This window comes from Podarcis vaucheri, assembly GCF_965113315.1.
Source record: "Podarcis vaucheri genome assembly, chromosome: 8".
Lineage (NCBI taxonomy): Eukaryota > Metazoa > Chordata > Lepidosauria > Squamata > Lacertidae > Podarcis > Podarcis vaucheri.
In genome coordinates, this window is record NC_138766.1 from 39,188,578 (window position 1) to 39,213,497 (window position 24,920).

The window sequence follows — 24,920 nt, forward strand, 5'->3', positions numbered from 1 at the left end:
TGAGCCACTATGACATTTATTTAGAATTAGTTATATATGTAGCTGGGATAAAATCTAAGTTGAACAGCACACCAAACTAACATTAGAGTAGATAATTTTCCTTGTTGGTTGCCTGTCTGGCATTTTACCTATGCAAGGGCTTGCTTGAGGTGACACTGCTGAGCTGAATACTGCATGAAGCCAGTACTAGTTTTCAGTATTATCTGGCCTGTTTTCCTATAGCAGATTAGAAAGAACCTGGTAATAAAACCAAAACATAAGTCTTGCTCCCTCCCAAATACTTCAGCCGTGACTCTTTTTCAATATATTAATTTGGTGAAAGCTGTCTAGCTGTTATTATACTTGCTCACTATATTATTGATTTAAAATGAAAACCTTAAGGTTAAATCAGATTTAATGTCACCATTTCCAGTGATTTTCAGTTTATAGTTTTATCTGAAGAAGGTGTGTTTAAAATGTATGGGCATAATAATTTTGCTGTTAATTATCAATGCAAAATATATAGTCACAGTTATGTATTACATAAATATAAAGATGTGAAATGCAGAGGAGCTATATATTTTTGATAATAGTTCTAAAGTGCTTAGCTAAATTAATAGTGAGCAATTTGTGCTGGCAGATCTTTTTAAAGATTCTTTTGGTAAAAATTACAGGCCTCTGTTATGCTTAATTTGGCATGGCTTAGAAGGTGATGAACTGAAAGCATTATGTGCAAAACATAACTCAAAGGAGCCCAAAGAACAAACATGATGAAAATCTTACTCTTGTTAAACTACTGCTTCTCCTGCACTTTTATGGAGAACTCTATATGCTTCAAAATCTAACCTGAATCAACTGCTGTTTGCGAAGTATTTAAAAACTAACAAATGCCATATCACTAGCTAATGAATTTGTTTGAACCCAGGTTGTTTCAGGATAACTGGATATTTTCCTGATAAGGAAAGATAGAAGTGCCTTACTGCTTGGGCTTTGTTTAAAGGAAACAAATCACAAGTCCAGACTCAGAGGACAAGCTTATTTTTTAATATGCACATTGCAAGAACCCACAGAAAATCCAGGAATGCTTACTTAATCTCCTATTTGAATTTTCACAGGACAACATGCATGCAAAACCAACAAAGTCTACTCTTGCAATTTCATGCTGCTGCTGAGGCTTCCCACTACAATCTTTTATTTGTTGGTACAACAATTCTTAGAATCAGACCACAAGTTTCAGAACGATAACAAGTTAGAAATCAATTAGTTTTATTCTTTGAAGTAGATTTCCAATTCAGACAATGAAACATTTTAAGGTCTGTGTAATCTCAAACAACTACACAGGGTTTGTTGTATATGGCTGGCACTAAAGTTGAATTGCGTAATGAATTAAAAAACACTTCCTGCAACATTATTTGATGAAATTGGTTGAAAGTGTAACATATCAGCCATTACCTAAAGTAATAGCCAATTTGGAGGGGTGGGGGTTAGCAACCATAATTAATGGTTTATAGCCAGCTCTAGTTAATTTTTTAAAATTAAATAACGTGTTTGAAAAACCTTCTGTCACTAAGCTGCCATCCAGAACTGCAAGACTGAAATTAGTTATGGACACCATAAAGCATATCAGGGTTTGGGCAACTGGTGGTTTGAAAATCAAAAAGAACAGAATTAAACAAGGAATGAAAACACATCAAAATAGCCCAGATGTGCTACTGTGGCTAAGGACGCCCCATTTTCCAAGTTATGATTTTAAAGTGATTTTAAAGTTAGAAGGGAGGGGGTTAATGAAGTGCAATAAAACTGGAATATGTTAGATTAATGAGAGAGTCATTACAATCAAAAGGTGGAGTTATAAGAGCACTGACTTACTGAAATTAAATACATTATTACGTGGAATACTCTACATTAAAATTTCACAAAAGGCTCTAGGGTACAAAGTTTAGGGGAGGAAGAGGGAAGAAGGCCCTCTCTCTTCTCAGAGAATATTTCATACTGTTAGTGGCTTTGCAGCATTCAGTTGGAGAACTTTAGTTGCCGTATATTATAATGGTATTTTAGCTCTAAAAGTAGTTTTCCAGTTAATGTTTTTTACCTTTCAGGGAGACAAACTGTTTTTCTTCCCTCTAAATGAGCACAATAAAATGGGTAAGCTGTCGGGGGCGGGGGGAGAAAAGAGTAGACAGTATAACACTCAATAGAAAAAAAATGTGATACAGACAAAAGGAGATCTAAAGCATGTTTACAGGATACACTACCATTTATTCTACAGGTCAGACTACAGGGAAAGTGTTTCTTCCCATCACTATAATCATTAGAGGCTGTTCAAACGCAAACCTGCTCTGACTTTGCCAGTGAACCTTTTCAAAAGTAATGAAGAGAGGAACCAGATCACACAAAAAGGTTGGAAAAATAATAATCCTATTTTAGGATATACATTTCACAAATGTTTCTTGTATTTATGGCCCAATCCAGCCATGATAGAGGCGAGATCAATGGGATTAAGTGCACAATGTCTATTCATCCACATATAAGCAGTGGAATCACAGTTTATAAACATAATTGGTGTGCTAAAGTGCTCAGTGAGTGCCCCAGTAAAAACAAATTCCTCCTGTGCATGGGTTTCCCATTCACTTCAATAGAGGAATCAGATCTGTGAAAAAAATGGCTTCCCATTCCATTGAAATGGATTGGGAAGAACATGGAGATGGGCGATTGACTGGTGAAGTGCTTCCCTGATAAACTGGAGCAATTCCATCCTGAAGCGCTTGTAGATTTCCCACATGCTGAGGAATTTCACGTCCAGTACTGCTCACCATGATCATTGATCCTTCTTGGATACCACAAAGAATACTGTAGATGCCCATATAGTGCTCTTCGGGTGGTACTGATTCTATGGCTGACATGTTCAGCAAGTGTTGCGTACACTCCCAGATAACTCGTCTCTTGGACGTGTTGGTGGATACCAGTGATAAAAGATACCGAGTGGGTGCACAGGAGATCAGATTCCCCCCCCCCTTGAGGCAAGGTATTAAGAATCCAAAGGTCCACAGTCACATCTAAGCACTGAAGAAGGATTCAGTCTGCCTTCTACTGGACACGATAAGGAATTGTGGAGACTGTTGTTGGTTGCCCTTTGGGGGCATTTTGAGATCCAAATTGGTGCCCTGATGTGGTCTGGAGAAATATATTGGTTTTAAGGTAAAACCTAGCCTGAGTAGAAGGAAGAAAATGGGAGCTAAAGGTGACGTGACTGTTTCAATCAGGCATGAACAAAAAACTGATTGGGAGATGCCCACTTTCCCAAAGTCTTTGCTCCTGCATCATGATCATCATGGAGTTATAGCCCAATTCAGTGACCCACTGCCAGCAGGAGATCCAGCTATATAAAAAGGGTTAGACAGGGGTTGGTGGGCTGGGGACAGGAGATGTGAAAATGCAGCTGCATCTAAGGGGAAAATGTAATCCAAAAGGTTTTGGTGTATATTAGAGATGGTGATTAAACAGCTGGATTTTTTTTGTTCCAACTAAAACATACTGAGATAAAATAAATGAAAGCATATTCCCATTCTTCCACAAATCTCTTACACTTAAGCCACCATGAGAGAGACAGGCATTGCGCTTCAAAGCAGCCAGATTTTTTTGAGGACTGGTATGCACTACCTGCCCATGCTCCTTCTAATTATATACTCTTTATTGTTTTAAGAAGAAGCAAGCCCTTTATCGGTAATAATTTAAGCTATCACTTGCTTGGCACCTGCTACAGATCAATAGCACATAGTTAAGTGGATGAAAAGGCTAAATGTGATTGTCATTTGCAATGCAAGGTTGTAGTGGTCCCCCCTCCTTTGAGGCTTTTAGAACATCTCATTTTGGAATACTAAATTCTGGTTCAGGTACACAGTTGCTGCACATTCGCAGCATTTTGTTCTACATTAAAGATCTGTCATTTTAAAGGCCAAAACACAAAGATAAGTTATAGTAAAAACTAACAGGAAACCTGCAATTTTACAGATTCCATTGCTGGTGGCCATACATCTTTGATGGCAAAACTACATTGGTTGTAGCACCATAAAAATCAATAAATATTAACCTTTTTCTGACACTTTCTGCACAGATGCTTTATCAATTGCTGTCAGGTGATAGAGCAGTTGGTAGTGTGTACTATATTTTTCAACTAAGAATCTATAACCAACTTAAAAATCAATGTAAATTAACAAGCCTTTTAAATTCAAAAACTACCAATGGCGTTTCAGTTTCCAGTGTCAAGAGTAAAACAAACAAGCAGTAGTGCTACATCACAAAATCCACTTTATTTGCCTTCTGCAGTGGAATAAACTGCATGATTTAGAAGAAACCTAACCAGCTTTACAAACTTTTAAAATACAAATGAAATCAAATATTTACTTGAAAATAAATCCTCACATAAGTTGCAGAACACAGAGATCGATTATCTTTGCTTCCATTGTAGATTCATATCTACAAATTGCCAAATTCCCTTCCTTCCTGGCACCACTCATATGAGAAGCCTTCTAAGAACTGCTTGAAGGGCTTGTTTCCTTCAGCAAAGAGATAATCTCTGTATGGCTGGATTTATAGTAGCCACCATATGGCTGCTTTTCATCTTAATCCACCTTTCCTCACAACTATTTGAAAGTTAAGCTACACTGATGTCAACTGACTTTACTTTCATGTAAATAGTGGTCAAAGTTCCTAATGCTGCAACAGCACTGCTCACAGCCTGTCAATCCACCTGCCAAGGTTCACCCAACAAGAAAGCAAGTGCAGATCCACCATTTGGGAAGTTTAAAGAAAAGATCCATGTGGGTTTGATTCATTTCTTATTATTTTATGTCCTTCTTTGATCACTTGTAATTAAAACCACCTGATTTCAAAATGGTGTTATCGCACTCTGAAGTATTCTCTTTTCACTGATGGTTGGTTTCAAGTGGTAGATGGGTTCTGGTTTTCTTCATGATGGCTTCAGTTTACACCTCTGGAGCTACAATGGTATTTCCCTCCCTCCCTCCCTTAGAGAATGAATGAAAGATAGGTTGATCTCTTTGTATCTTCCATGGGCTAAATGCTTTGTTTTCCCAGCAGAAATGACTATTAGGGAGACCTAGCAAGAATTACTGGAACTGAAAATATAATAAGAGGAATGAACATTTTGGCTGGTACATTCCAATGCATTTAAATTGCCATGGGTCTAGATGTCTCATTTGCAAATTTATCATTTTCCCTTCCTCCATGAGACAGAAATCACATAAATAGATACCACTGGGAAGGTATCTTTTCCAAGATAGATGGTACAAGAGAGAAGGCAATGGTCATAGCTGCTGATACCTGTGTATGAACTGGGCTTCTCCTCTTAATCTTTTGCTCTCCACATGTTGATAGACTACAACTTCCATCATTCCTGAGCACTGACTGTGTGAGCAAAGGCTTAAGGGAGTTGTAGTCCAGCAACATATGGAGAGTTAAAGCCCTGCTCTAATCTCGAGTTTCTCTCTGGACTTCTCATTATCTTACTCTCCATCTTTCTTCTGGACACATGCTCCTCTTTCACCCTGAAAAATGGGTGTACTGGTGAAGTGGTGGAGGTGGTACTTGGCAATGGGGACTTATTCTGAATCCCAACTCCATTCAACTTGGTCGTATGACCTGGTGCAACCCATGCCAGCAAAAAGAGTAGTGTAAGGCAAACTGTTTGTTTCCCCTTTGCCAGGCTTAGGCTGAGTTTGGAACTGACATACTTTATGCTGTTTTAACTTTATATGGTGTAAATTATGTGGGTTTCCCTAAGGAGCAGTTTGCTATTTTGGACATAACACGAACCATAGCTTAATTAAACCTGGATTTAAGTGCTGAGGAAGAGAGATGAAAAGGGGACAGGTGAGGAGTAAACACACAACCTTGATGCTCATTCTCATCTGCTAAACTATGTTTTAGCAAGCTAGGAAGTGAGCATCTGAACTAGCCCTCTAAGGTCTTTTTCACTTCTATTACAAAAAAAGCAATGAAAGAAGTATTTTCTCTGCTTCTCTCTAAACATATAGTCCTCAGAGAGAACCATGCAGCACAATTCACCTAAACAGAATGATGTTTTCTGTATTTTGTCTACAAGCCTTACTAGAACATGAAATGGCTGCGAGCCTTTGCAATACTGGGCAATACTTGGCAGGAGACTAAACTGATGAGGTGGCCTCCAGGCCATAAAATCTTATACCACAATAAATTTGGTATTCTTTAAGGTGCCACAAGATACTTTCTTTTTTGTTGTAAGAGACCTACTTGGCTAGCCCTCTGTAAAATATTTGCTGGCATAAAAACTCCCCACATTTGCTATGTTTCCCCCATTAGTTTTCAATGAAGGGACAATGAGGATTGTTCTCCACCTGCACATGCATGTAATGATGCTTCCCAGGCTGGTCTACTCACTTTTGTACATTGGGGCACACACAATCTAAGTCAGTGGCATTGTATACAGGGCTATTTGTCAACAGAGCACAACTCCAGAACTGCTACATGTAAAAGAATTAAAAGCAAGTAAAAACTTAGGAGAGGTCTCCTGATTTAATCCTTTTAAATTCTGGCTCTAAGCAATAATATATAGCAAAGAACAAAATTGTAGGTGTTAATACTTCACCAACGAGTTAGATTTAAATTTCATCTGAAAAGTCAACATAAAGGCACAGAGCACTCTATGGGGAAATAAGTAACTGCTTTAAGAAGCATGATGTTATGTCAGTGGAAGCTAAACTCAAATAACTAAAAGCTTAATTATCATATTCTCTGAAATTTGACTGAAGAATAGAACAAGTTTACATTTGTCATTTCTTTCAATTGCCACTGTGTTACTATTATTATTCAAATACAAATGCTCATTCGGTTGGTCAGTGTCAGGAGCTATCAGATCCCCCCCCCCCCAGAACATTACAATGTTCTCAAGTTTTGGAAAGTTTTTCAGGGTGCATTTTCTGTTTTACTAGGGTACAACAATTGAGCAACAGTTTTCTTCACCGAGGGCTTTTCACATTGGACGTTTGGCAAGCTTTCTCCCTAGCAACTCCAAGATCCCAGAACTGAAGCCACAGCGTGTGTCAATTTAATCAAGCCACCGATGGTGTATTGTTTTAAACAGACCTGTAATGGGGTTTGGCATGTGTTCAGTTAGCATTTGCCCTGAAGGTGGTTATCTTGGACTATCACCTTGAGGCTATCCCAGGGAAAAATATAACTGTATGTGTCTGACATGGTTCCAATGGAGAAAGAGAGAAAAAAAGGAAAAGTCTGCCGAATCTTAGGAAATCACTTTCCGTCTGTGCCTCCCAAAAAACTCAAGTTGAAAGCATTTTTACTTCTAGAACCCTGTCCGCATCAAGAAGATCACAATAAATTGCAGAAGAGGAAGTAATGACAAAACTTGAAAGGAACTTTAAATAGCCTTCTCCAACCTGGTGCTCTTCACGTGTTGCTGGACCATAATTCCCATCAGTGTCTGCCAGGATCCCCAGTGCTCAGGTATGAAGGGAGTTGTAGTCCATCTAGAATGCACTAGGTTGGGGAAGGCTGGGCTTTAAAATTGAAAAAGTGTAACTATGTTGTGCAACCCTTGTGCTGAAAGTTTTGCTCAGTGAGATTTTCACATTACCAGATTTGTTACTACACGGTAGTTAAAAGTAGGGATGGATTATTCTGAAATGCCAAACTTACCTTATTATTATTATTTTTTTGTTCTAATTCCTGATTCACTAATTAAATTCAATGAAAAATTAGTTATTGTTTTCACTAGTTCTGCTAAATTCTCACATATTATATGCAGCATTATACTTACAATATTATATATACAGTAAATTATATACATATACGCTCCAGGTTTCCTACAGTAACCATATACCTCTGTAAAAATATTTCTCTATTAATACTTTCAAAATTATACTGCTAAAATATAGCACATGGAGCTTGGCTCCATTATATGTAAAATGCATGCAATTTTGCATTGAATTGGTCAGGCTTTTTTTCAAACACAGAAACCAACCATGTTGCTCAGACATAAGTAAGTTCAATGTGGGCAAATCTCAAATGAGTTGGAACCACCAAATTCCATGTGTAAATCCATTTAAAGTAGATTGCTTATCCATCCCTAGTAAACAGTTCTTAAACTATTTTTGCAAGTCTAATTTCTATTTCAAAATTCGAGGATAATTACTTTACTTTTGAAAGAATATTGTATTTCATGTGTTGAAAAAGACTTTGGGTGCAATAAGACCTATGCCTTTTCTGGCATTATCAGTGGCAAAGAAAGCATATTCCTTTATCGCTATGTTACTGACAGCATTCAACACTTCTATCATTTCCTCTATTTCCAAAGTTCAGTGGGGAGAATGTACCCCAAACAGCACAATTCACACACAGAAGGAAGGTATATTTAGGCTTGGTGGAACTCCCAAGTTTGCAAAAGTACGATAACATATTTGGGGGGAGGACCTCAGAACACCCCATAACAATGGGGTCACTCATTCCTGTTTTCCGTGCAAGGTAAGCTTGGCTGACACACTCTTTGTGTAATTTACACAGCAGTGGAACTGCCACCAGGTTAGGTATTCTAAACTTGAAAATTTAGATTTGTGATCTCTTTAAAGGAAAGAGGAAGTGTTGAGTTAACTTCTTTTAGAAACCAAGTAGCATTTAGGTAGCTGTGCTACTCTGAAGGGTATAAGAGCACCCAAATAACTAGCCACTACACCAAGTAGGGCTTCAGCATGTTAGTCTCCAAGTAAGCCAGTGGTGGGAGGGGGAGAGAACCTCTAGATGTTGTCATCAGTTCTAATCATGCTCTATGTTAGCTGGGGCTGATAGAAGTTGAAGTCTAACAATACTGTATCTGAAGCATCATAGGTTCCCCATCCTTGGCCTAAGCTGATCACCTGAAGTCACCCTAAAAATATGCAGAAGTTTTAAAATTGTATTCTTACATATTTTTCCCTGGTGTTTGAGCAGGGTTTATAACTAGTCAGAGTAAAAATAATCTTACTGATTTATTTTCAGATTTATTGATCTATCATTCCTTTAAAGTAGTGCAATGTTGGTACCAGGAAAGGGGAAATCTTACTTATAATATTGATTAAAACATATTGGGTTGGGCTCTTGCTCATAATCAAGCACTAAATGCTTCAAACCAACTGTATCATACCTATATGTCAGTGTAAACTGAACATTAAAAATGACTACTTATGGCAGGGGTCCTCAAACTTTTTAAATGGGGACAGTTCACAGTCCCTCAGGCACTGTTGGGGGCTGGATTATAGTTTTTTGGAGGAAATGAACAATTTCCTATGCACACTGCACTTTTTTTCTTTCATTTTTTGGGGGGGCCCAAGAGAGTGGGGCCCTAAGCTATAGCTTGTTTAGCTTATATGTAAATCCAGCACTGGTGGGGCGTGTTGTGCCTTGCTGTGGTGCGATGCCGAGAATGGCGAGAAGGGGATTAACGGAGACCTTGGCAAAAGAAGGAAACGCTCAGATGGCAACAGAAATGCAGCGAGGCGCCTCCGTCCGAGTTCATGAAATGCAAAAGCGGCCCTTGGATGTAAATCCCTGCTCTGAGCAGTGGGATGTTCGGGGAGGGGGCGATGGAGGGAGGGGGGCTGAGAGAGGAGGGCCACAGTGGCAGGTTCAGCAATTGCCAGGCGAGCCGGGTTAAGGACCCTGGTGGGCTGGATCCAGTCCGCAGACCGTAGTTTGAGGACCCCTGACTTATGGGATTTTCCACTGTATTTCACAGGAATGTATTATACAACATTTTCAACGTGTTCATAGGATTTCTGCACCGAAAATGGATATGGATCCATAAAAAGTTTGGGGTTTTGCTTTTAAAAAAATTATCTTGCCATTTAGAGTAAGAGATGTCTATCAGATAGATATACTGTAAGCTTACTGTAAAGCCTCATTAGTTCACGTTGAACAAAACTTATGAGAGATTACATTTAATCTCAACTTCTTTTATACAAAAATCAATAAAAACAAATGAGGCTTCTATGAACCCTACTTTCTTTAATTTTAACAATGACAGTCAAGCTCTTCTCTCAAATGATCATTTTAGAGGTCACTGAAACAATAATTACAGGCCTAGTCACTATCCTGATGGGCTTTCCTAAGAAATGAAGCCCGGTGGGAACATTTTATCCCACTGCTTATTCTGTGGGTCAGCATTTTCTTCCCACATACTTCTTAATTTTCTTAAATGGCAGATATTTAAGGTGGTGCAAGATACATTCATCCAATAAAATCTAAATAGTACAAGGGACAGAGGGGCAAAAAAAACCCCTCAGCATAGATTCCAAAGATATGAAATAATGTTTGAAAGGCACCTAAGAGCTGCCAACCATGAGTGTAACAAAAATTACAGGGAACTATTGCAAACAAAGAATATACAAATATATATTTGTATATATGATGGTGACGATGGTGATGAATGAAGCTGGGCAAACCTTTTACCAAAGCTTCATTAAAGTTTGTTGCTGCCATATAAAATTAAAATAGGATTGGATCCAGTCCATGGGTAACAATTTGGCCACTGCTGCCTTAATAAATCACAGCAGCACTGGCGGCCTATATGTTTCGGTCACACTGCAGAAAGAGTGTGCGCCTCAAAACACTGAACAACAAAAGCCAGTACTGATTTGCCATCAACGGCTGTGATTCTGGGTCACAAAGTGGGATGTCTGGCAATACCTTCAGACCTGCTCCCTCCAAAGCATAAGCTGGGTTCAGGAGCCAGGAAGCTTTCATCGTCAAAGAGGCCTCCTTGTTGCACTCCAAAATCACTGAAGGAGGAGGATTCAGAGGTAGGAAGCACAATGCCTCTACAGATAGCAACTATAGCACAGAGTGAAAAGGGCTGTATTAAACCAGTTTCCCCTTGAACTATTGGCTGTCCTAATTAAGGGCGTTTTAACAGAGAATGAGCACAATTCAGAAACGTTCATAAGGTGTGAGCATCAGCCCATGAGCTTTTTCCTTTAGTATGTAATCCTCCATGCTGGATCACAAACTGCTTTAAGATTTGTTGTGGAATGGCATTGCTGGAGGGGCATTGTTGTTGGGGGCGTTAAACAGCAAAATCCCATGCTTGTTCAATGGGACTTAATTCTTAGTACATGTGTTTTGGATTGTAGCCAAAAGCTCAACGGGGCACTTACTTATTAAAGCAATTCTATGCTTATGCCCATTGTCAAGAAGCAAAAATTTACATGTAGTAGTAAATGGGCTGAATTCCAACAATAATTGTTTCTTACTGCATTAGGCTACCTTCCCTAGATATAGGTTTCAGTGTTGTTACATACCTATCACATTATTTTGCATTTTTATTGACAAATTATACTTGATATTTTAGATTAAAACCTCTACGATATATTAAGCACACATCATTTTATACCCAAGTCCAAGAAAGCTGTACTGAGATGCTTGCTGTTTTTGCCCCTTACCACCTTCTACTGAGTAGCAATTCCTATGGACGCTGAGGCTTAACAGGATAAACAATGAGCTATTAGCTGAGGTTCCCTTCAGTTCTGTTGTGCTGTACTACTGGGAGCAAAAGTCCAAGGAAAAAAATTGTATTTGGGACCTTGTGCAATTCCTTTATGTTTTCTGGATAGAGGCCTGACACTTGCAGGTGACAATTTTCTTAGCAAGGTTTCTACCAGGTGACAATAGTGGACATTTGCAAAGCAGGTAATAACACTAAAAATCAAATAAACCCCTATGTAAGGATAAAAACAATCAGCTTCACACAACTTAATTTTTGGGGAAATATGAGTCTAAGGTAATCTATATAGGCTGCATGAAACCTAGCATCCTTCTTTAGAAACAGAAAGGCATTTATGTAAGGTTTTATTTCAAGCACATGCTAAAATTACTATTCTGCACAAGAGAGAAAAGGACTCTCTGCCAATCAATATGACATGCAATTGAAAGACTGACACTAATAGCTATTACTAGAATGAACCTGTTTGAAACTGAGCTGCTGCTGCTTACTGTTTTCTTTATATAAAGCATTTCAGCTATCAAAAATACTACTTTATGTAGCTTGGAACCCAAGCAAGATTCTGCTACTCTAGCAGCAGCGATTTTCAGTATCTCCCCTAACAAGGCCAGGCCTTTTAGTTTTTAAAAAGTAAGCTGCTGGTATTTAAACAAATAAATAAACAAAAGAATTCAAAATGTACAGGGCTCTGCACTTTAAAATTCACAATCAAATTACAACAAGAGAAGACCGAAATTCAGCTGAGAAAGGGACCCTGTAGCCATTCTTTAACAGCTTTGCACAAAGCTATGAAGTATACTGTTATTTCATGTACCCAATGGACTTAGTTCCATTCGCCCTGTTAATTACTATGCTTCGTGTGATTTAATGCCTTACAGGTAAAGAGAACATGAGTAAAATGAAATTGGCCAGCATGATATTTGATACTTTCATCTTTATATTGTGTTCATAATACTGCCTCATCAATGCATATGCAATGTATTGACCACATGGAAGACTACAGCCATTTTTACTTTTAAAACCAATAGGTGTATGGAATGAAATAAAGGCAAAAGGAAATTAATTTCAGGAAATTAAGCAAACCACTGAGAATTAAATATCAGTTATTTATGTTATGAAATTTCATATCTTCACTTGACACTCAGCGACAGTAGCTTCCACTTGGTAACACAGTCATACCTTGATAAAAATCACACAATAGATCACACTCTAACTTTTAGCCATCATTTCCCATCCTCCCCCCTTAATAATTTGATAAATGCTTCTGTCAAGAAGGATAAAGATCACAATTTTATTTAGGCTTAACTACTTGAACTTTCAGGATTCCATTCATGAATATTGCAAGTGTTAACAACTGATAGGATCACAGTTTGTCCCATTTTGATGATGTAATCATAGAGCAGCTTGCCTTTGAAGACTTGTTTCATGCAGGCTATGCTTATGGAAAGAGAAATTTATGTGGGGCAAAAATGAGTTCTGACCTTAGTAGCGGCAGCTTAGTAAAAGTGTTTTCATAAAATTTATCAGAGTTTGCTGGCAACAATATGCTAGACAGAATTAGAACAAAGATATGGCTCTTTACCTCTAAAGTAAAACAGAAAGGATAGAGGCCTGACTTACTCAAGTGGTGATTAATTGATCTGCCTTACCATGAGTTTTAGATCCCAGAAGCCAATAATACAGTTGGAAAGTCGCCAGTAAAGCTACATTTCAACAGTGTTCTTTCCACTTTATTTAAATAAAATAACATTATGTATTTTGTAGGTTAGGTTTACTATGAGGGTATAAGATAAATTATTTCAGGAAATATACATGCCAGAAAATAAGAGTCTATCAAATAGATTACTCATAAGATGGAATGCAAATTATTCAGAACAAAATCATCAGTAGCTGCTTCTTCAAAGAAGTAAACCTTTCAAGTTAAGCACTCATGCGATTTTTTTGTTTGTTTAAATGTGGTTAAAGTTTATTATATTAGCCCCTTTTTATGTGTCCCTGTGTGTGTCCTATACAAACACACATAGGGCAACTTACATTTTTTTGAATGCGTCTAACACAGGAATGTGGCTTTATGTGCATGAAGCATCATATATGCAGAATGTTGGTAGTGCCGAAGTCTAAAAGTGACACTAATATCTAGTGAAGTTACATGGGACATGGGATCTCGCATAATTTTCTTTCCCTGAAAGTAGTCCTGGAAGGGGGATATGAATAAGGACAGATGGTCTCATTACTATGGCCCGAATCCATATTACCCACCTCAAAAAAGCTACTATTAGAATATATAGGCATGAAGGATACCTTTATGCTTTCTCCCTTTGCTGCTAATAGGGACTCAGAGAGAGGGGGCACTGATTTTAACTGGGGCTACAGTGTGGAAGACAGGGTTAGCTCTTTCCCCCTCTCCCACAGCTGCTTTTAGAAGAAAAAACTTCCATGAGGAGGTCCAATCATGGATATCTGATGTAACACCTACTTTGAACCTATGCTAGGAGACATGTCCTAATTCCAGGTGTATGATAATCATGACTGGAGAAGATTCAGGTAGGTAGCCATGTTGGCCTGACACAGTCGAAATAAATTAAAAAATTGTCCAGTAGCACCTTAGAGACCAACTGTCATGGTATTGCCAGAGAATGAACGGGAGGAGCAGAGACAGGCAGAGGAAGGGGGGCAGGAAGTGGCAATTGAGAAAAGAGGGGAAAGCCAGGAGGTGGAACAGCTCACAGATGTTGAACCAGAGCCTCAACACTGCACAGGAAGTTCTGGCACAGACAGTGAAACAATGCCTATTCCGTCTGCCAAAGAAAGGAGAGTGTTAAAGAGGAGGGGGCAGAGCAATCATGTGAAACTTCCCCACCTTTTCTGTTGGAGAAGGGGCTGGCATAAGTCACTCCCAGAATCTGAGCCGGAGGATTCAGATGCATGATTGTAATGCGCTGCTTGTACATATGTAAAATAAAGACTGTATATATGTATCTCTGAGTGAGCAGAGGCATTTCTTGCGAAGAGCATTCACAAGCCATCACACCAACTAAGTCTGTTCTGGGTATAAGCTTTTGTGTGCATGCACACTTCTTCAGAAATGACTGGACAAGGCATTCTGTAAATGTCAGAAGCTGTTGCTCATCATGCATTATAGAGTTCCGGTCCGATGCTGGCATCAAGGCCTGGTTCTAATTAAGCCTTGTGAACAAGTGCAAATAAAATGTGAACACACTTTTAAAAATGATTAATAACAAAAAGTAAATTGATCGTGCATGATTACTTCACATCTGAATGCAAAACACTTCTGTACTGTAACATGCACCTGAGTTACTGTGAGTCATATAAAAGTGTGAACAGAACAATGAATTTGACTAAACTGAGATCAAAATTGCTTTGTTCCTTGACCAGAGTCATGCATATTACATTAAAAAGTGCTTTCTCCCTACAGCCACTTAACTGAATTCCATTTGTGAAAATGAAAACTCAATGACAACAGCCATAAAGATGTTCTTACCAGCATGCAGGTAAGCTAGGTCAGGGTTCTCAATATCAGGATGCAATTCTTTCAGGTGGTTGCGAAATTCTACAGGGATATTGGTGCCATATTCACACTTGGGACAGTTGTACATCTTTACTCCTTCATGTTTGCCTGTATGCAGGATATGCTTGCGGATATTTTCAGCACAGTTAGACCTGCAGGAAATTCAGGAAAAATATAATGAAGTTATATTATACATGCATATTCATTGAATTGAAATATTTCTGTAAAACAGTTGGCTCCCCACAGTTATGCTTGTGAGCAACTTTCAGATATACAACTTATAATGACATCCACCAAGCTTTCCATGAGGGCTAGTTTTAGTATAATTTTAAAAAGTACAGTTTGGAATCCTTTAAAAAAATAATACTCCCCCTTTCCTTTAAAAAAAAACACCTTAGAAATAATCACATCTAGTAATGATGGAAGGTGGTATACAAATTTAATTAATAATGATGATAATAATGATGATACGAAGGAGGAGGATTGAGCCTAAAACTTGCTGGCCCATTTTTTTAGGGTTGGGGATATATACTGCCATGTTGTACAGATAATGCTGGTATCAGGCACATATAAAAACACACACATTAGAATCGAAGTATACATACATTAAGCTTAAAATAAAGTTATTTCCATTATTTCTTATAAATTATAAGCATAAATAAAGGCATGGTCCTGCCTTATAAGGATGGAGGAAAGGGTATGCAACAACCAAGATGGGACCTGAAAACATGCAGAGGGAATTATAGAGAACTGTTAGGACAATGAAAAGAGTTGCAGAAGTTGGTAATCTTTGTCAAGGAACTCGCATGGTCACAATGCTATCATGTTGACTGGCTGCACTTTTTGTTGGATACACTGGTAACAGAACAGTGTCCCTTCCCCCTGCCCCATTGCATCTAGAGCAGCAGGCTAGCTTAGGGGATGCAGGGTAGACTGCATGGGAACTCTGCCCTCCAACATTTTGCTGTTTGCATGTGTGAGCAGGCAGAATAATGAATGCCTTGAGTTTTCCTTCCATTGAATCAGATGGCAAAGCCATTGGGAACAGAAGAGCTCTGAGTGAACATCGCAGTCCTGAATGCGCAAAGAACGTACTACAAGCCAGCTTCCCACCCCCGCTTTGCTCTAAACATTTTCAGTGAAAAAACAAACTTGGAAATGAATAAATGAATTAACTTTTTTTAAAAAAACAAAACAAAAACATAACAAGGAAAAGAGAGGTAGAAGGAAAACAAATCTACCAAGAAAACAAGATAGGATTGCGTGCACACCTGGCTTTAAGGGGATTCTGGACATTTTAAATAGGTATTTGCTAAAATGACAGAGCCTCTAAAATATCTACAAGAGGTAGGTCAATTAAAAGCAGGAGTTCAATGCTATCTCCTATGAGGTGATCACATAAAGTTGATATCTGCCTTATGGTGCTGTCTAAGCTCACCTTCTGTCATGGACATCTGCTATATAATAACACACTACTCAAATATCAGAGAAGAGACCTATAATCTTTATTACAATTAAGAGGAACTCCTGGGCCTCGGCTCTCTCAAGCACTTGTGTGACTAGCCATTGCTATAGGGAGTGCCTTGTAGCAACAGTTTTCTAATGGACACTTTAACAAAAAGAAAGAAAATGGATTCATAAGAATTGTTTCTATAACTGTACTTTAATAGATAATTTATTAAAGCAGCATAAATGAATGTGTTACAAAATCCACAGACATATATGCATATATTAGTCTCACTGTTCCTTGTTCCTGAAAGTTTTATCCAAAAGCTACGTTTAGCCTAACATGGTAGAAGTCCACTACTGTATTTTGAAACTTCCTTTATTATTTCTTCTTCTTCTTCTTCTTCTTCTTCTTCTTCTTCTTCTTCCTCTTCCTCTTCTTCTTCTTCTTCTTCTCAGCCTGAGCTTATTAACTATTATTCTGTGATAGTGGCTTTTTGGATTGAGGTTAATGGGCCATGTTGTTCAATGTCTTTATAAATGACTTGGATGAAGGAATTTGCAGATGATATGAAGCTGGGAGAGGTAGCCAAGGCAGAAGATAGGATTGGGATTCAATATGACCTTAACAGATTGGAGAACTGGACCCAAAGTAACAAAATGAATTTCTATAGGAACAAATGTAAGGTTCTACACTTAGGAAAAACTAGTTACACAAATGTAAGGCAGGGGGAAACTAGCTTGCCAGTAGTATATGTAAAAGGGGTCTTAGTAGACCACAAGGTGAACATGGGGCAGCAGTGTGATGCTGCGGGGGGGGGGGGAGAGATAATGCTATCCTATGCTGCATCAACAGAAGTATAGTTTCCAGAGCAAAGGGAAGTAATAGTTTAACCTGGATAAGAGGAGACTGAGAGGTGATATGACAGCCATCTACAAATATATAAAAGGCTGTCACATGGAAGATGGAGCAAGTTCCCCCCCCCCTGCACTGAACAACAGAACCCAAAACAATGGCTTTTCATGTTACCAGAAAGGAGATTCCAACTAAATACCAGGAATAGCTTTCTGGTGGAAAGAGCTGTTCGACAGTGGCATGGATGCCCTGGGAAGGTGGTAGACTCTCCTTCCTTGGAGGTTTTTAAGCAGATGTTGGATGGCCATCTGTCAATGGTGCTTTAGTTGAGATTCCTCAGGGTCCCTTCCAACTCTATGATTCTATGATCAACTAAGGAAGCAGAACTAATCATTTTAAGAAGTGGAAGAAAAGAATCCAGAAACTCTGTGGGTAGCAGAGTTCATTATTTATTTTCTATACTGCTTAATATTATCTACCTACCTACCTACCTATCTATATTTCTAAGTGGGGTACCAAAAACAGAAGAAACAACAGATAACAAACCAAATATTACAAAAATACATATAAATATGTTTCCTTAACACAGTTATATCAGCATAAATTCAGCTTCCTTCTGACACACCGTCCATCTCAGCTTCCAGGTTCTCACCAAGGATCCAGCAAACTCTCAGCTCACCCACAAAAGTCTAACAACCAGAAGAGTTCCTGGAAACAGCAAGAATAACCCTAGTCTCTCACTCTAGACTTGTTTTTGATGGGCAGGCCCACACCTGTGCTCCATTAAGTTGCACTCTCCACACCTAGTTCCAGGTGCAGCAGGTTCATTGAGTTCCCCGGGAGTCCAGGGGGAAAGCCCCCCCTCCCCTTCACTCACAACTCTTTCTCCACCATCTATCCTCTTCTCCTCCAGCTGCTTTTCTTATTGCTGTTAACTTCTTAGTTCAATGTCCCTCTGTCTAGGCCCTAGGGCATAGGAGGAGAATAGGGCTGACTGAAAAATATATTATGCATTGTGTGTTGTTTATATTCATGTGCATCTCTGTATGTTTTTCAAATTGAATCTCAGATCAAATGAGACCCTGCTATCTCCTGGGAGGAAGTTGTCAGAATGGATCCTGTGCCCTGCCATTCCAGAAGGAGTGACTTCTCCATTGTCCAGAAAGAAACCAGTAAGAAAAAAAAGCAATAAGAGATATCAATAATATCTCATAGCACTGGAGAACCAGCACCCAAAGGACCACAATAACAACGTGAAATACTATCACTGGGATTCATGTTGGGCAACTAAACAGAAGTGATAACCTCCTGTTTTATTCATGCTTTCCCAGAGAGAATTACCAGTATCTTTGCAAAGCCAGAGGAAGACACACACAGGAAGGTTACCAAGGTCAAGCTTCAAGATTTGTAGACAGCCTTAATATAAGCTTGCATTACAAATGCCATGCAATCAAATATAGCTGCACAAACTCAGGTTGCAGAATCAATGACAACAGCAGGCCAAGACACACACACACACACACACACACAAATAAAAACCGCTCCACAAATGTTGATATTCATGTATTTTAACTCTTCCTGACACCCCAATGTTTCATATAGAAAATAATCAAAACCTGCTTGGAATTAATACTGACAGTACTGGAGTAATGCTAGTGCTTTGTGGTAACAATGCTTTCAGCTTTTCCGCATTTGTAGCTTTGCAAGGTTTTTTTATGATCTATTTGTTATGACATACAGTATGTGTGACAGATGTCCAATGCTGGCTGCTATAAAGTAGCAGAGGCCTGTAGGGCAGGAGCTAGAACCTGCGCATCAGCACTGAAATGCTTGAGAAAACTGATAAGTTATTGCTCTTGTCCCAGTATCCCTTCAGCAAAAGTTGTATGTCCAAATGGCAGCTCCGACCACACACACACACATTCACAGTCACCCTTCTAGCACACACCAGTTTCCGAAGTGTAAAATAAAAGAATGTACAAAGTAACTCCTGTAAATACGAATGTTTAAGCGGGTAGCTGTTCTGAAGCAGCATTCGCTCCTTTGCACACAAGAAAATAAATGCTAAGAAATTAGCTAAAGGAAGAGTTGCAGTGATATATTCTTCACCATCCAAAAATAAGATGCAAACAAAAAACATTTGGTGCTTTATATACACGAGGCTGCAAGCCACTTTGACTGCTGAAGAAAGCTCAGCTACTCTTCCATTGTATTTTGAAAGATTTGGCACAAACAGGGCTTTTTTCCCCACCCGGAAGTCTCTGGAACTCAGTTCCGGCACCTCTCAAGTAGGCGCCATTGCAATTCTAAAAAAACAAGGGAGGAGTTAGTGGTGAGCTTCAGCACCTCTTTTTCTAGAAAAATAGCACTGGGCACAAGGAATACCGAATGGCAACAGATACCTAGGGTTAAGAGTGGCACAAACAGAGAATTCAGATGTTAGATTTAGAATAAATTCACATGTTATTAGTAGCTTTTCCACATTTTATTAACAAAAAACCTTACCTAGAACCAGAGCCCTCTTCTCTGAATTGACAGATACCACATAATAGTATCTGCTTTTTGTAGAAGCATACAGCAGCATATGATGCATAAATTGGGCCATTAACTATGTCAGCAGGGAAGCTATATTCTTAAAAGCAACAACTGGTTGCATTTTATGTACAGTTTCATACTAGGGTAATATAGTTCAAATAATACACAGTCCAACTAATCTGTTTTTGCTTAACTATATCGATTGGAAAATTAACTCCGTACAGTGGTACCTTGGGTTACATACGCTTCAGGTTACATGCGCTTCAGATTACAGAATCCGCTAACCCAGAAATAGTGCTTCAGGTTAAGAACTTTGCTTCAGGATAAGAACAGAAATCGTGCTCCGGCGGTGCGGCGACAGCAGGAGGCCCCATTAGCTAAAGTGGTGCTTCAGGTTAAGAACAGTTACAGGTTAAGACGGACCTCCGGAACGAATTAAGTTCTTAACCCGAGGTACCACTGTATAGCCAAAAGTCTAAATATCCAAACATCGCTCAGTGCCCCAATAATGCTCTTTGTTCTGCAACCACATTTACTAACATTCTGTCATCTCTTATGAACCACAAGCTGAGACCAAGAGGAACAGAACAGAACAATGTAAACTTTGAAAATTTGCACAAGTCTGAACTCAGTTTCAACTAGAACTTGGAGGAGGGGAACCTTTTAGGGGTATAATGTAAAAATGTATCAGAAAATGAATTGTATTTTATACAAAGGTATCTGTTTTAAAATGTTCAAGAATATGCCATAATTTTGACATTTAAGTGGTCTCATCAATCTCAGTGGAATTATACAGATGCTTGAAATGAAATTGAAAAATGATGTGAAATTTACACAGTAGTCATGGGATTGCCCCTTTTGCTCAAAAATGGGTTGGACAGGGGATGGGGAGGACTTTAGCAATCCATTTATTACATTTTGCCTCCTACGAAATATTATTATACTCTCCATATGTGTGTGTGTGTGTGTGTGTGTGTGTAAGTAATACACATACATATATTCCAAATAAATAGCAGTAATAAAAGCAGTCAGGATACAGTGAAAGAGAATTTACAATTCTTTGTACATCTACAGAAATGCAGAAAATATGCTCACAAATGTAAATGTACAGATGGAGTTTATGAAAGCTCATAGATTCTGCTTGCTGTAATGAGATGAAAAGAGACTCTGAACTTTGCTGGAGTCAGAAATGATAGCAACACACCCTGAAGGCTGCCTGTCAATCCTATATGCAGATGGTACTTCTTCCAACTGGCCCTTTGTGTCAGTTCCTTCAGCCACTCTTGTAGCAGACATAGCTCCCTAGAGGGAAAATCCTGTTGATCTACTGCCTGGTTGAGTGTCCAAAGCAGTACTGTCTCTATCACCTCTACTCTAAATGATTATTTCCTTTAGCTATTGTACTGCCTTCACCATCTTGTATAGCCAGAGACAGAAAACAAGTCTCCCTCTCTGTCTCTTTCATTTCATTTCACCTGCTCAGATTCAATTCCTGAATGCAAAATTTAGTTCGTCCAAGATGGTAACACAAATCCCATATTTATTATGAGATGTTCATTGTGTGAATTCTACATAAAGTTTTTAAAAATAAAACCAAACCAAACCAAATCGTATTGTTTCTGCTTTTCACATATGTACTTGTCTGTGGATTGCAAAACTTATATCATACGTGGTTGCCTCACATCATCACTGTAAGAAATACTATTGATCTTCTTAAAATCCAAGAATAAGGTTTTCTGCACACTCAAAGTCTGTCCTTCTCTTTGTCATGGCACTTTCACGCCAGGAATGTCCAGAGTGAGGAATTAACTCTTTATTGTCAAAAGTACACTTACAAGTTAGGAAAGGGCATGTCCCTTGATCCTACGTCTCCAAGCTACCCCTAGGTGTGCACCGATGAAGCAGTTGCCGCAACAGAGAGGCCTTGTCCCCTCAGCGTATGTATTTCCCTCACCAGAGCTGTGTGAAAGCAGGCAAAGACTATGCCTGCATGTTACCTGTTTCTGCCCCTCCCCTGTTAATCCTCTTCTGGTCCTGAGAGACAGTGGAGCAGGAGAGGTGGGGGCAGCAGCAGGAGGAGGTGTAGAAGCCCTTGACTACACTAGTCTGACCTATCTCCCCCTCCTCCTACACCCATTCTTCATTCTCCAATCCTGCAGATTCTCCTGCCTCTGACTCTTATCTCCTGGCTGTTACAGGCTCTGCCTGATCAGTGATCCCTTCAGTTTCCAACCCCGCTTCTCCTCAGCATCCAGCTGGTTCCTGACACTGAGCTTTCTAAATTATTCTGGGGTGCGGGGTGGGGGGAAACTACCACCAAAACTTACTGGAATGTAGCAAATCTCTTTTTCACATAATTGTCATACTTGCTTGCATGCAAAGGCACATTCTTAAATATGGTACTGCAGAGGCCCCAAAGATGAATTAATGGCTATCTTGTAAGCTAAGGGCAGCATAACCAGGCCACATTTTGGCCTGGCCATTAAGTAGTCTGAGTCAGAAAGCTCCCTATGTTTTCTGCATCGGGAACAAGATGGCTCCTCGGTGTTAAAAGCATAGAAATGTACACTGGAAATTAGGCATGTTGTGTTAAACACCCTCTGTAAGAGTCTGATGCTTTTATACAGTCACTTCTAAAACTGTAACACCACATGTAAATTATGGCCTGATGCGTCAGCTGGAGAAGCTATGAAACAAATGTGGTTGGATCAAGAGAGTGTAAATTTGCATCATTTAATTTCTTTGATGCCTAGACTGGAGGAAGCATGCACAAGTGGAGCAAACAAAATGTTTCTAGGCTAAAACTTCTTAAGTTTTAAATAATTTATTTCTTTGCTTGTTTACTTCTCACATATACTGCCTTTTATTTAACGAACTCAAGGTGGTGTACACAGTCCCTGCAACCTCATTGTATCCTAAAAACAACCCTTTCCGGTAGCTTAGGTGGAAAGTGACTGTCTTGAGGTCACCAAGGCTGGATTTACACTGACCTGTTTAACATTATTAGAACGATATTAGATATATCATTCTAAAATGTCACAGGGCATACTTGCAAAATAAAACATTTCTTACCTCCATCAAAATGCTGTCTTCCTACAGCTGGTAGCTGGATGCTCTGTAGTGCCTTCTGGTGTCACATTTAACTAATGTTAAAAGGAGAATGTCATGTGGCCATATGGTTATCAAAACCATTCCTTAGCCCTTCCTTAACGTAAAAAACTACGAGTGTAGATCTTCCCCAAGTGAGCTCCATGTCTCAGTGGGACTGACTGGGCCAAGCCAGTATTCTTCTGATTACCGGTAAATGGCAATTCTTTTTTGCAGGTGCTGCTAAGAGGGCGGGGCCAATGAGGCCAGAATACACTGACAAATTCATTCCAGCTGTGGGTCCTTCAAGATAACAGGGAGGGCTGGGGAATTAAGCTTAACTGCGGGCAAAAGAAAAAGAAGAAGGGAATATCTTCTTTCTAATACTGGGAAACAGCAGCATTGGATAATTGTAAAAAACAAGCATTTATTTCTGTATAGAAAAATATTTATAGACTGTCCCTCATATAAAACACCAAGGTAGAGTACAATAAAATATGCAAGTACAATAAAACATACAGTGTCATAAATACAATAACAAATAAATAATTGACTAGCTCAAGTTGAAAAACTTTAAACAACGGCGTAGCCCTGTTGACATAAAAAGCAGAAGAAAGGATGGCTGCTGAATCTGCTGTAGAAGTATAGCACAGCATGGGACCAGCAACATTAATGCCCAACTTCTAGTTGAAGCCAGCTGGGCTTCTGAAAAAATAGGGAATAACTAACATTGCTTCTCCAGATGATCTCAGTGATTGCACTGGCATATAAGGGTTCTGGCATATGGCAAAGGTGGGATGGCAAAGTTAGGCAAGTTAATGAAATATCATTTCTAATATTTCCAAGCTGCTCTATGGGGGGGGGGGAATATCTATACCATTGTTCCCCTCCAAAATCCCATTTTTTGCAAGTAACTTCTCTTGCCTTTAACTCAGACCCAGATAGGCTCACGTGTTACTGGCACCACCAGCAATAGTTGTGCTTTGCAGCTTTCTACTTAGGGATGCTTACATGTTCTACTAGTCCAAAAACTATTCTATCACTTATGGGAAAAGAGAGAGAGAGAGAGAGGGAGAGGGAAGGAGAGAGAGAGAGAGAGAGAACAAGTACACACGAACGCTAATAGGACAGAGGCACTGAATGATAAGAGACAGGAACCACTGAATTTATTTAATAATCCCTGTCCGTTCCACAAAAATGGCCTGTGTAATCTTTTTAAAAATAATAACTGGGTTCATTTCAGAGCCTGCACAATGCTTCTCTTTGTCCCTTGTAAGTCTCTCAAATGTCTTATTTTAAAGGAATATATAGTACTCCCGGAAGACATTTTCCCATTTCTATTCTCTTCAACTCCTGTGAGCCCTTGTTCTGTGTGATAAGGCAATCTCCTTCGGGATCTGAGCTGTGTAGTTTCGCACCACGAGTGACAAGGACTCGACTTGAATAACTGCTGTGCGCAGGTTGTAATTATGTCAGCTGGAGTGTTGAACAAGGGGACTGATTAATGTGAGCCCCAGCCCAGGCATAGTCCCTATCAAAACCTCCGTGCAGGCCAAGCAAGTGGGGATGGGTTAAAGCAGAAAGACAAAACATGCTGCATTGTCCATGATAGATGAATTGCTCCAACAGTCTTCAGGCAGATGTTCCAGGACAGTATAATATACAATTACTCTGCCTTATCACCTTCCAAGGGACAATAAAGCTTCCTCCTTCTATAGCTCATGTGAGTGAAGGCAAAATTAGTTTTACTTTTACAACACTGACTCACTTATCATGTTGCCTTGATTGTGCTTTTACAGCTAAAGAAAACATATATTCCACTTTTAAACTAAAATAAGATCCCTTTAATAAAAACCAGAGAACTCTTTTGAAACTATTTTGCATCATAGCAAAGGAATTTGCAAAGCCTTGAGTTAAGTCATGAGGAACTAAAAGATATACAG

General features: G+C 39.1%; 1 protein-coding gene and 2 long non-coding RNA genes across 3 annotated transcripts in view; 1 reads left to right on the forward strand and 2 right to left on the reverse strand.

The window, feature by feature from the left end:
* Window positions 1–24,920, reverse strand: part of ZNF407 (zinc finger protein 407) — a 355,845-nt gene that overhangs the window by 81,386 nt on the left and 249,539 nt on the right. Inside the window, exon 8 of the mRNA XM_082235255.1 lies at window positions 15,027–15,205. Within this exon, the coding sequence (XP_082091381.1) occupies window positions 15,027–15,205 (179 nt within the window). The remainder of the gene's footprint in view (window positions 1–15,026; window positions 15,206–24,920) is intronic.
* Window positions 1,461–18,871, forward strand: LOC309539299. The gene is made up of 3 exons (XR_014222810.1): window positions 1,461–2,379; window positions 14,961–15,036; window positions 18,425–18,871. It is a non-coding gene; the product is annotated as an uncharacterized lncRNA (long non-coding RNA).
* LOC309539302 lies at window positions 19,604–21,366 on the reverse strand. The gene is made up of 2 exons (XR_014222813.1): window positions 20,348–21,366; window positions 19,604–20,104 (listed from the first exon to the last, which is right to left on the reverse strand). It is a non-coding gene; the product is annotated as an uncharacterized lncRNA (long non-coding RNA).